The 14295-nt window shown below is 45.4% G+C and overlaps 1 protein-coding gene across 1 annotated transcript in view; it reads right to left on the bottom strand.

Moving 5' to 3' along the window:
- LOC137437736 (polycystin-1-like protein 2) overlaps positions 1-14295 on the bottom strand; it is a 262258-nt gene that overhangs the window by 140786 nt on the left and 107177 nt on the right. The window contains exons 8-9 of the mRNA XM_078766376.1: positions 11812-11982; positions 7170-7330 (exon numbers count right to left, since the gene is read on the bottom strand). Coding sequence (XP_078622502.1) covers positions 7170-7330; positions 11812-11982 — 332 coding nt within the window. The remainder of the gene's footprint in view (positions 1-7169; positions 7331-11811; positions 11983-14295) is intronic.

Raw genomic sequence — 14295 nt, 5'->3', positions numbered from 1 at the left:
ACTGCTGCGCGAACGTGGTCGGGATGGATCGGGGCAATTCTTGGAAGATCGTGATGGCAGTCGTACGGCGTCCATGTGAGGACGTATGGCGGTCGTATCAGTGCTTGCTGGATGCGGAGCGAATCGTGGCAGCCAAGTTTCCCGACCGCCGCAAGACACTCCACGACCATTTTCCCGATGCCCACACGCGCCCGTACGACACCCTCCAGACAGCAGCAAGAGTTTGAAAAACGCCACGAATCGCCACGATAATTTTGAACAGTTCAAAATTGTCGGGGCGGCTTCCCGTCTCGACCCGAACTGCCAAGTACACCCCCCGATCATCCAGGAATCGCCAAGACCCCAATACGATCTGGCCAAGAATGTCGCCCCGATCTTAGGTCGTGGCGATTCGTGGCCTGAAAATGGCCGGTATGACTGGGGCTTTAACAACCCACCATGATAAGTTATTTGTCATGCCCGGTGGCATAAAGCCCAGTAAGTTTTGAGGGTAATGGAGGAATCACTCCTCGTAGTAGACCCGAACCCATGGCTGTAACAGTATGTAAATAAGCTGCATGTAAACAGCAAGCTCCTGGGGGAAAAAAGACCTGATTTGTGAAGGGCCTGCATACCAGTTGACGACTGAAGATGGGACGACCACAAAGAATATAGAAATTGAAAATTTCCGTTCAACTCCACAGGAAACAGACTCGAGTAGTTCTATGCTGCATGCATGGAAAAGATAAGGGATACAAGTACATCCGCATCAAAATCCCAGACAGTGATGTGCTCTTCATCCTCACGTTGGAAAATGTCATTTTCTTCGATACTGGCACGGAATAAGCAAAGACTGTTCAACATCACTGAGGTCGCAAGGGTTACACACAGCAGCACTACACAGTGATTGTGTCTCCACGCATACACTGGATGTGACACAACCAGCACCTTCAAGGGAGAAGGAAAGATCAAGCCCATGAAAACACTTAAGAAAATTCCAAGGTTTTCAGTTGTACTGTCCAGGTTGGGAGAAATGTGGGATGTGGCAGAGGACCTAATTGATGAACTAGGTGTTCACTTGTGCCATTTATGGTCGTGCTCGAGTGCATAAGGTCAATGAACTGCTGCATGTCCGCAAAAAGGAGTTACGTGCCAAGGAGAAACAACTCAACCCTTCAAAGAATGCGGATCTGGGAACACTACGACCAAGTAGAAGAAGTCGAGAGCAGCACATACAGCGGGTGAACTATCAGATTGGAATCTGGTAGAGGGCCCATATCGCCAAACCAGATATTCCAGATGTAATGGTTTGCCTGGGATGGGAGTTTAGGGATGGCAAGCTAGAACCGCCTATGGTACATAGGAAGTGTTCAACCACAACAACTCATCAATATTATCAACTAATCACTAGATTTTGGGGATGTGGACTTAGATGACTCAGATGCAGAACTGACAGATATCCCATATCAGTTTGGTGGAGACTCGATGAAATTATGGGATTATATCTGTTGCAGTTCTCTCTCTATTGGTCACGCCTTTATAAGTAAGTTGGTTCGAGAGTGAGAGGACTGTCTGTTTGAGACGGAGTTCAAGTTGGTAAGCTTCGTGTTTTCTTGTATATGGATCATTTGCTTAATAATGCCTTATATTGCTGCTTGCTTATTGGCTGCCATTCTTTTGAAGATGACTGGAGACTTGATTGAATAAAAGCTAACGCTTTCGGAGTTTGTGGAATGATCATTTTACCACAGAGACAGCACTGACAGCGATCATGATTGACAATAATCACAGATATCCCAGATCAGTTTGGTGGAGACAGCACTGACTGATCATGATTGACAATAATCACAGATATCCCAGATCAGTTTGGTGGAGACAGCACTGACAGTGATCAAGATTGATAATAATCACAGATATCCCAGATCAGTTTGGTGGAGACAGCACTGACAGTGATCAAGATTGACAATGATCATACATATCCCAGATCAGTTTGGTGGAGACAGCACTGACAGCGATCAAGATTGACAATAATCACAGATATCCCAGATCAGTTTGGTGGAGACAGCACTGACAGCGATCAAGATTGATAATAATCACAGATATCCCAGATCAGTTTGGTGGAGACAGCCCTGACAGCGATCAAGATTGATAATAATCACAGATATCCCAGATCAGTTTGGTGGAGACAGCCCTGACAGCGATCAAGATTGATAATAATCACAGATATCCCAGATCAGTTTGGTGGAGACAGCACTGACAGTGATCAACATTGACAATAATCACAGATATCCCAGATCAGTTTGGTGGAGACAGCCCTGACAGCGATCAAGATTGATAATAATCACAGATATCCCAGATCAGTTTGGTGGAGACAGCCATGACAGTGATCAAGATTGACAATAATCACAGATATCCCAGATCAGTTTGGTGGAGACAGCACTGACAGTGATCAAGATTGACAATGATCATACATATCCCAGATCAGTTTGGTGGAGACAGCACTGACAGCGATCAAGATTGACAATAATCACAGATATCCCAGATCAGTTTGGTGGAGACAGCACTGACAGCGATCAAGATTGATAATAATCACAGATATCCCAGATCAGTATGGTGGAGACAGCCCTGACAGCGATCAAGATTGATAATAATCACAGATATCCCAGATCAGTTTGGTGGAGACAGCCCTGACAGCGATCAAGATTCATAATAATCACAGATATCCCAGATCAGTTTGGTGGAGACAGCACTGACAGTGATCAACATTGACAATAATCACAGATATCACAGATCAGTTTGGTGGAGACAGCCCTGACAGCGATCAAGATTGATAATAATCACAGATATCCCAGATCAGTTTGGTGGAGACAGCCATGACAGTGATCAAGATTGACAATAATCACAGATATCCCAGATCAGTTTGGTGGAGACAGCCCTGACAGCGATCAAGATTGATAATAATCACAGATATCCCAGATCAGTTTGGTGGAGACAGCCATGACAGTGATCAAGATTGACAATAATCACAGATATCCCAGATCAGTTTGGTGGAGACAGCCCTGACAGCGATCAAGATTGATAATAATCACAGATATCCCATATCAGTTTGGTGGAGACAGCACTGACATCGATCAAAATTGACAATAATCACAGATATCCCAGATCAGTTTGGTGGAGACAGCCCTGACAGTGATCAAGATTTACAATAATCACAGATATCCCAGATCCGTTTGGTGGAGACAGCACTGACAGCGATCAAGATTGACAATAATCACAGATATCCCAGATCAGTTTGGTGGAGACAACACTGACAGTGATAAAGATTGACAATAATCACAGATATCCCATATCAGTTTGGTGGAGACAGCACTGACAGCGATCAAGATTGATAATAATCACAGATATCCCAGATCAGTTTGGTGGAGACAGCCCTGACAGTGATCAAGATTGACAATAATCACAGATATCCCAGATCCGTTTGGTGGAGACAGCACTGACAGTGATAAAGATTGATAATAATCACAGATATCCCAGATCAGTTTGGTGGAGACAGCACTGACAGCGATCAAGTTTGACAATAATCCCAGATATCCCAGATCAGTTTGGTGGAGACAGCACTGACAGCGATCAAGATTGACAATAATCACAGATATCCCATATCAGTTTGGTGGAGACAGCACTGACAGTGATAAAGATTGACAATAATCACAGATATCCCAGATCAGTTTGGTGGAGACAGCACTGACAGTGATCAAGATTGACAATGATCATACATATCCCAGATCAGTTTGGTGGAGACAGCACTGACAGCAATCAAGATTGACAATAATCACAGATATCCCAGATCAGTTTGGTGGAGACAGCACTGACAGCGATCAAGATTGATAATAATCACAGATATCCCAGATCAGTTTGGTGGAGACAGCCCTGACAGCGATCAAGATTGATAATAATCACAGATATCCCAGATCAGTTTGGTGGAGACAGCCCTGACAGCGATCAAGATTGATAATAATCACAGATATCCCAGATCAGTTTGGTGGAGACAGCACTGACAGTGATCAACATTGACAATAATCACAGATATCCCAGATCAGTTTGGTGGAGACAGCCCTGACAGCGATCAAGATTGATAATAATCACAGATATCCCAGATCAGTTTGGTGGAGACAGCCATGACAGTGATCAAGATTGACAATAATCACAGATATCCCAGATCAGTTTGGTGGAGACAGCCCTGACAGCGATCAAGATTGATAATAATCACAGATATCCCATATCAGTTTGGTGGAGACAGCACTGACAGCGATCAAAATTGACAATAATCACAGATATCCCAGATCAGTTTGGTGGAGACAGCCCTGACAGTGATCACGATTGATAATAATCACAGATATCCCAGATCAGTTTGGTGGAGACAGCCCTGACAGTGATCAAGATTTACAATAATCACAGATATCCCAGATCCGTTTGGTGGATACAGCACTGACAGCGATCAAGATTGACAATAATCACAGATATCCCAGATCAGTTTGGTGGAGACAACACTGACAGTGATAAAGATTGACAATAATCACAGATATCCCATATCAGTTTGGTGGAGACAGCACTGACAGCGATCAAGATTGATAATAATCACAGATATCCCAGATCAGTTTGGTGGAGACAGCCCTGACAGTGATCAAGATTGACAATAATCACAGATATCCCAGATCCGTTTGGTGGAGACAGCACTGACAGTGATAAAGATTGATAATAATCACAGATATCCCAGATCAGTTTGGTGGAGACAGCACTGACAGCGATCAAGTTTGACAATAATCCCAGATATCCCAGATCAGTTTGGTGGAGACAGCACTGACAGCGATCAAGATTGACAATAATCACAGATATCCCAGATCAGTTTGGTGTGAACTCCACTCATGGCTTCCTCTTCTGCTGCAGTCGACGACTCTGATTCTGCAACTGGACCAGACGGCATCATCCCACGGGTCCTAAAATCCTGCTCTGCCGCTCTATCACACCATCTCTCTGTTCTCTTCACCCTCTCTTTTGCTCAAGGTCATCTGCCATCTGCTTGGAAATCAGCCATTACCGCTTTACACGAAAAATGTGCAAAAACAGATCCTTGCAACGACAGCCCATATCAGCATGCTACCAATAAATAAGCAAGGTCATGGAATCCATCATCGCTTCCTCTTCTTCCTCAAATCTTCCTTCAAATCTTACTTCCTCGTCGCTTCCTCTCATCTTCCTCTTCTCCAATGGCTTGACCTCAGATCATCAATTTGGATTCAGAGCAGGTCACTCCACTCTAGATATGCTGCTTCTGCTGTCTCAACAATGGATGGAGGTCCTCAATGTCAAACAGGAAATCAGAGCTGTCTCCCTTGACATATCACGTGCCTTTGATACGGTCTGGCACCCCGCTCTGCTCACCAAATTCTCCTCGTATGGTATCCATGGAAACCTCCACACATGGCTTGCGGACTTCCTCTCTGGTCACAGTCAACATGTGGCCCTGAATGGAATTCTCTCATCTCCTCTTCCTGTTCAGGCTGGAGTTCCCCAAGGCAGTGTTCTGTGCCCTGTGGTATTTCTGGTCTTCATCAATGATCTCTCCGACTCTCTTGAAAATCCTCTCAATCTCTTTGCTGATGACTCCACTCTCTGCCGCTCCATTCCTCATCCCTCAGATCAGCAGTCTGCAGCCTCCCCACTCTCTACAGACCTGGAAAAAATCACAGACTGGTCAAACAAGTGGAACATGTCTTTCAATCCTGACAAATCTCACACTCTTACGTTGTCTCTCTGAAAAGACCGACTGGACAACCCTCCCATCCACTTTCTGAATAATCCTCTCCAAGAAGTTCTGTCACTCAAGCTTTTGGGTCTCACTATCTGCCAGGATCTTTCTTGGGAAAACCACATTTCAAATCTGGCCTCCAAAACCAATCACCGACTGGGCATCCTCCGTCGTGCGAAGTCCTTCCTTGGCACACCTGAGCTCCTCACCACATACAAAGCTTTCATTCGCAGCTTGATGGAGTACTGCTCTTCCGTCTGGGCTGGTGCACCTGCCTCACACCTAGTTCAGTTTCACGCTGTTGAAACCAAAGCCTTTCAGAATCATTGGTATCTCCCGCGATGAAGTCTTTCTGTCTTCTACCGACTCCTCTCCGGCCTTTCCCCCCCAGCTCTCTCTGTGCTCTGTCCCCCAAATATTCCTACAGGTCGCACAAGATCTGCCTGCAACCCTCTTATGGTTAAACTGCCAAAATCAAGACTCTCTGCTCACCTTTACTCTTTCATTCCTCTTTTTTCCCGCCTCTGGTATAAACTCCCACACTCACTTCAATCCTTCTCCTTCTTCCAGGTCTTTAAAACAGCTATTCACTACTATCTCTTATCTTCCCCCATCTAAAACCTTAATCTTTTCTACCCCAGTTAATCCACCCCACACCCACGTCCTTCAAATTCCGTTTTATTTCCTGAAAGTGCCTGTCGTGTCCATCTTGTTTATCCCATGTATCCTGCCCTCTACCTTCCACAGATCTCCTGATATCCCTGTTCTCTACTGTTGTAGTGCTTCCCTCTCTCCCCCTCTTGTCTTCCTCTTCCTTTATCATATGCTGTTCGTGTTGGCTCTTATACGAATCTAGACCAAGTATCCCCAAAAAAAAAATCAGTGACAAAAAAAAAATCTCAATTTAATCCATTTCAAATTCAGGCTGTAACAATAAAATGTGAAAAAGTCAAGGGGTGTGAATACTTCTGGAAGGCACTGTATACTCCATGGGGAGTTGATGACAAAAGCAAAGATTCACTTTTTTTCTTTGCGCGGTTTCGGAGATGTCCAAATTTTCTTTCTTTAATCCAACCTGGTTGTGATACCATGTGACCCAGGGGAGTCCCTCCTATGTTTAAAATGTTGCATCAATCAGACAAGCGGTTGCAGAGAAAAAAATTAAAGCAAAAATATATAGACATGGACACACAGACAAAATTAGAAAGACAGACAGGCAGGGGCATTACATTAGTATCGCAACCACTTCGAGTGAAGACTAATAACATTGGCAAATCAAAGTCAGTGATACAAATCAGTCAGTGTTAATGCTAGCACCTTGTCAAATTTTTAGCAAGATACATACATGTGCTTAATGACGTTATGAGTAAAATAATTGACTTACAATTCATCCAGCTGAATGTCAAACAACCTTATTTCATCCACAAACCAGCTCCCCTTGTGTCCTATTCCAGAATCATCATGCCAGATACGAATTTTCGTCGGCTTGCCAAGGTATGATGGAATGGAGAAGACGAACATGCGAGTGTCTGCTCTATCAAATCCCTGTGGGCAGAATACAGCAATCCATCACATGCATCAAAATCCATCACAATCCATCACATGCATCGCAACATATCACAATCCACCACATGCATCACAATTCATCACATGCATCACAATCCATCACATGCCTTCACATGCATCACAAGCCATCACAATCTATCACATGCATCACAATCCATCAGATGTATCACAATCAATCACATTCCATCACATGCATCACAAGCCATTACATGCATCACAATCCATCACATGCATCACAATCCATCACATGTATCACAACCCATCACAATCACAATCCATCACATGCATGCATCACAATCCATCACATGCATCACAATCCATCACATGCATCACAATCCATCAGCTCTTGAAAGACGGTATCATAGAACCTAGCCGGTCGCCGTGGCGAGCCCAGGTCTTGGTGGTGCGAAGCGATGCACACCGCGGACGCATGGTAATCGACTACTCCCCAAACGATTAACCGCTTTACACAGCTGGATGCCTACCCCCTTCCGGGGATGGACGCGCTGGTGCGACAGGTGGCCCAGTACTCGGTCTACAGCACTCTCGATCTCCGTAGTGCGTACCATCAGATCCCCATCTCTAGGGCAGATCGTATCTATACCGCATTTGAGTCGGGGCGACGGTTGTACCAGTTTACTCGATTGCCTTTTGGGGTAACGAACGGGGTCTCCTGTTTCCAGAGGGCCATGGATGACCTCATTGCAAGGGAGAACTTAACCGATGTTTTCGTCTACCTAGACAATCTTGCGGTTTGTGGGTATGACCAAGGGCACCATGATGCTATTCTGAAGCGCTTCCTCGAGGTCGTGCAGAGGTATCACTTAACCATGAACGAGGATAAGTGTCAATACTCTCTACGCAAGATAGATCTTCTGGGGTACACCGTGACCCATGGCTCTGTTGCTCCGGATAAGGAGCGTCTGCGACCTTTGCTCGACATGGCCCCTCCCTGCGATCGGGCGTCCCTGAAGCGCGACCTCGGGCTATTCGCCCATTACTCAAAATGGGTCCAAAATTTCTCCGCGAAACTTCGCCCCCTTGTGGCCTGCGACACACTCCCTCTGCGTCCGGCCGCATTGGCGGCCTTTGGAGGCCTTAAGGCCGACATCGCCAGTGCCACTGTGGCGACGATCGACGAGAGCGGATCTTTCGTCCTCGAAAGTGATGCCTCGGATCAGGCCATCGCGGCGACCCTCTCCCAAGGAGGGTGTCCGGTGGCTTTCTTTTCACGGACTCTTACCTCCGCTGAGCGGAGACATTCGTCTGTCGAAAAGGAAGCGTATGCGATCGTCGTCTATTCGGCGATGGTGCCCGTACTTACTCGGGCGATGTTTCCAAATCATCACGGACCAGCAAAGTGTTGCGTTCATGTACGACACATTACACGCCCAGCGCATCAAGAATGAGAAAATCACTCGCTGGCGTATAGAGCTTGCCGACTTCTGCTACACTATCAAATACCGCCCAGGGAAGGATAACCAGGCCGCCGACGCCTTATCGAGACCGGCTACGTGCGCGGGTATCGCCACTTTGGAGGGCCTACGCGTGCTGCATGCCACTGCGGGGCATCCGGGCATAACGCGTTTCACTCATTTTGTGCGGCGTGGCAATCTACCATACTCGATTGACGATATCCGCCGTATCTGTCGCGACTGCGCTATATGCGCGGAAATCAAACCGCGTTTCTATAACCCAGCCATGGGGACTCTGGTTAGGGCTACGAGGCCGTGGGAACGCTTGGTGATGGATTTCAAGGGCCCATTGCCGGTGTCGAGTAACTCTCGCTATCTGCTCACTATCGTCGATGAGTACTCGCAATTTCCCTTCGCTTATACGTGCGTGGACATGACTGCTGCCACGGTAATGCGATGCTTACAGAATTTGTTCTCTATGTTCGGGTACCCGGCCTATGTGCATACCGACTGGGGTGCGGTCTTCTTGTCTCAGGAGGTGCGAGGCTATCTGCTCCAAAATAACATCGCTTCTAGTTACACCACGCCGTACAGACCCCAGGCAAATGGGCAGATCGAACGCTTCAACGGGATTATATGGAGGGCCGTCATGCTCAACCTCCGGACCCTCGGCCGGGGCCTCGATAAATGGGCTTGGTCACTACCTGCGGCGTTGAACTCGATCAGGGCTCTACTGTGTACGGCCACCAACCAGACTCCCCACGAGAGACTTTTCCACCACCCCAGGAGCACGGGGTGTATACAGTCTTTACCCAGTTGGCTCGCTGAGCCCGGGCCGGCCTACCTCAAACGGGCGGTTCGCACGAGCAAGTACGACCCCTTAGTGGACAAAGTGCAGATACTCCAGGCTAATCCTGAGCATGCTCATGTGATGACGGCTGATGGACATGAGACCACTGTCTCCGTACGTCATCTTGCCCCATGTGGGATCGCCGACCCTTGTAGGGAATCGGACGAACCGATCGAACCAATCTATGAGACTATGGACTCTTCCGACGCTCCCGTCGCTGAAAGTCTGCCGACCCTCCCCTCGCCGCATCTACCCATGCCCGAAGGCTTGGCGGTACCCCCTTCGTCACCTGACTCCGGTAGCTCCTCCGACGCCGGGGTCTCTGGGATACGTGATGCCGTACCCGGGGAATTTCGGACGCGTGCTGGCAGAGAAATTCGCCGCCTGGACCGATACGGTTGGGTCGACTGATACCATGTTCCACACCCTGTTAATGCTGACGCTCGCTCGATTCTAGCCGCTCTGCAGTATAATTCTAAAGGTGGGGAGAATGTAGTGAAATCGTATTCGTACTAATGCTGAACCCAGGTGATGATCGTTGCTCGCTGACACCGCTAGGGGCGTGGCTATAAGACCCGCTGCGGTCGGTGCTCAGGGGGACTTCTCCTGTGACATGTTACATCTAGTGGACTCGCTAACGGTACGCCTGCATAGAATATTAAGCTTGCTTGCATTGAATGTTATGAATGGACCCATGTGATGCCAAACCTTATTCCTATTGCATTTCCTGTGTTTACAGAATGATGTCATGGTCTTAATGGAATTAAACCACCAGATGGACTAAGTTGTGGACCCGATTGGTTTTTCACAACATGTATAACAACCCATCACAATCGCAATCCATCACATGCATTCATCACAATCCATCACAATGCATCACATGCATCACAAGCATCACAATTCATCACAAGCATTACATGCATCACATGCATCACAATCCATCACATGCATCACAATACATTACATGCAGCATATATCCATCACAATCCATCACATGCATCACAATCCATCACATGCATCAGAATCCATCACAATCCATCACAACCCATCACACAGTGAGGGTAGCTGACTAAAAGGTGAATGGAGTTTCGGTCTTAGCGGATATTTCCAGTTTGTGAATCTCCAACAGACAACAAGGTACATAAAAGAACAACAAATCTTTTTTGTTTTTTCAACAATGATCCAATACTCAGGGTTTTACAGTACGGTGTGTGATGCATCGGTACATGATGCATCGGTACATGATGCATCGGTACATGATGCATCGCATGCACGATGACAAAATTCGAATATATTGGCATACTTCCAATATTATAATTTAAAAAAATGGGAATTGAATCGTAGATTTATGTATCATGAGTCTTGTGCCCAGATGGACAACATGAGGATAACACGAAGAGGACATAGTTTCTGCGAATACCACATAATAATTGGTGGATTATATGAAACAGCAATTTCTGAATAACAGTAAGAAGGTCAGATAGACTCGACAAAAAGGCATGCGTGAAAATGTACCTTTGACCATAATATAGTGCCAATGTGCCATATGTCGGTGAGCAACAACCTAATAGTGCCAATGTGCCATATGTCGGTGAGCAACAACCTAATAGTGCCAATGTGCCATATGTCGGTGAGCAACTACAATATAGTGCCATATGTCGGTGAGCAACTACCTTATAGTGCCAATGTGCCATATGTCGGTGAGTAACTGCAATATAGTGCCATATGTCGGTGAGCAACTACAATATAGTGCCAATGTGCCATATGTCGGTGAGCAACAACCTAATAGTGCCAATGTGCCATATGTCGGTGAGCAACTACAATATAGTGCCAATGTGCCATATGTCGGTGAGCAACAACCTAATAGTGCCAATGTGCCATATGTCGGTGAGCAACTACAATATAGTGCCAATGTGCCATATGTCGGTGAGCAACTACAATATAGTGCCAATGTGCCATATGTCGGTGAGCAACAACCTAATAGTGCCAATGTACCATATGTCGGTGAGCAACTACAATATAGTGCCATATGTCGGTGAGCAACTACCTTATAGTGCCAATGTGCCATATGTCGGTGAGCAACTGCAATATACTGCCATATGTCGGTGAGCAACTACAATATAGTGCCAATGTGCCATATGTCGGTGAGCAACTACAATATAGTGCCAATGTGCCATATGTCGGTGAGCAACTACCTTATAGTAGCCGTTGTCCAGTTTCCGTGCTCCTGTGTTGCCCTTCTCAAACTGCAAATGAAAGAAGGCGTTTGACTCCGTTCCGGCATGCTGAATAAGTCCAGTCGTGAACGAAATAAGGTACATGTATTCGTGCTCAACAAGGTTGTCCTTCAGAGGCAGGATTTTCCACTGAAATGATCAATGGAGAATGCAATAAAAAAGAGACATGATAAAAATTATATTAGGAAGAAATTTCATGGATTATATGATGTAAACAAGATTAGACCATTTAACAAGCTTTTCCATCCATCGGCTATTATTTTGTAGTTGTTCATGAATTGCAGCAAATGACTTGTGTGTTGTAGTCAGGTTCACTATGTCAATCAATTATATTTCGTTCAAAATCATGGTAGATTAGCAAACCTATACATTTTTGGAAAGGTTATAGCATAAGGAAACTAAAAATCAATGTTTACATTTGGAGAGATACCTGTATGGCGGCCATTTTTGATTTTCAAAATGGCCACAGTAAAATACATATTTTGTTCTATTTCTGCCTCTAATTACCCTAAAAACTTTAAAAAATATACTAAACCTATATTTTCAGGGACAAGGAATCCAATGAAAGTATCAAATTAGTGCTATGGGGAATGGTAAGACACGAATCAAAGGTTTTGAATTGCAAAATACTGTCTTTATATTCGCGATAAGTTGCATAATCAAATACATGTTATCATTTTGTACAGGCAGTTAATAACATCAAAATGTGTCACAATAATTCATATCACCAAACATACACAGGCAGTCAGCAAAATCATATATACACAGGCAGTCAGTATAACTTCACATCTACACGGGCAGTCAATGGCATCAAACATACACGATTACAGAATATGCCATTTGGAGTTCCTCATCACCGTCCTGTGTGTCGTATCCGACAATATAGTCCGCATCGTTTTCACAGTCCGTTCCACACAAGCAAAGGTCGGTCAAATTGATTGGCAAATCGAATTGGTCGAATGGTCGATCGAATCGAATTCGATGAATCGAATCGATCGAATTGGTCGAATGGTCGATCGAAGCGATTGGTCGAATGGTCGAATGGAATTGGTCGAATTGGTCGAATCGAATTGGTCGGAATTGGCAAATGTAAACATTGATTTTCAGATTTTCCATGTAATAACGTTTCCAAAAATGTATAGGTTTGCTAATCTACCATGATTTTGAACGAAAAAACATAGTGAACCTGACTATTGGATGTTTTCCATTTGCTGTCACGTGAAATCGCTCGAGAGCTGATAGAACACTGTAACCCCCACAGTCGTGAGAAACAAGGTTATGGGGGCGGGGGCTGCGAGGGGGAAATTTCATTGGTCCAGAAAAAATAAAACTTTGTCCAATTTCTGCTAAACGGAGGCGTTTTGAAAATGTCAAGAAGGTGATTTGTGCTCTGGTGTGCGAGCTTATAATTCAATGGAAATAAAATAAATATTTTGAGGGTTGTAGGAAAAACAATTCGGAGGTTTACTGCTATTGATGCAGCGTCTTTTACACCGCCTTACAATTAACACAATGCATTAGTTATTCGTGCCTGTTGTTTATGTCCTTTATGACGTCACTAAAAACAGCAAGTTTCCTGGTTGGAATGATTTTCAATTTTGTTTCATTGCTAGAAAGAGTAAAAAAAATGATCTCACTCATGTCTGCACATGTGCGATCGGTTCGACTTCAGACCCAAAGTACCGCCAACCTGCAGGTTCGTTTTCCAATTCATGCTCCGATTCCTGTTCAAAATGTAATATTTGAACGGATGGACAGGCATACATACACCGGATGTTAATGGAAACAAAATGTTTACACCGGAAAACAAAATGTTTTCCAATTCATGTTTAGAAACAGCCTAATAGTGGGGCAACTTAGCATAACAATTGTGCATTTTCTGAGGAAAGCACCAAATTTGGCACACTAGTAGACTATCCTATTATGAACAGATTTGGATATTGGGACATCTCAGATTCAGCCCCTGATGGTTGTGGCAGCCATTTTCCAAAATGACACCTTCAGCTTGTTCCGACTAATTGCATCATCAATTGGCATGGTCCTTTCCACCAGGCATTCTCTGGTGAAAGCCTGGAACTGCTCTTGGCCAATCTTCTTCACATTCCTGACAGTCTCAACTGCAGCAGGACCTGCAATTTCCTTTGTGTCAAGGACAACCAGATCCATGCTCTCTTCCTCAAAGGGGTTGCCAAGCTCTTCTATGACGCTGACAAGGGTGCGGACATCCTTGGCGAAAGAGGTCTGCACACTTGGTGTCTGGTCGTGATGACGTGTGTCCTCTCGCCTCCCCCAGTGTTGATGGATATCCTGGAACTCTTCTATGGCCCTGGCAACTTCTGGCCCGGCAATCATCCAACGCCGCAGGGCACTTGGGTTGTCAGTGAGGCCGACTGCTCCACCATATCCTTTGATGCAGGCGTTATTCTGTTCATGCGCCTGGTC

The sequence above is a fragment of the Myxine glutinosa genome, chromosome 12 (assembly GCF_964187855.1).
Source record: "Myxine glutinosa chromosome 12, kmMyxGlut1.1, whole genome shotgun sequence".
In the NCBI taxonomy this organism is placed as follows: Eukaryota; Metazoa; Chordata; class Myxini; order Myxiniformes; family Myxinidae; genus Myxine; species Myxine glutinosa.
Note: the sequence above shows the minus strand (reverse complement) of the source record. Positions and strands in the feature narration are given on the sequence as shown.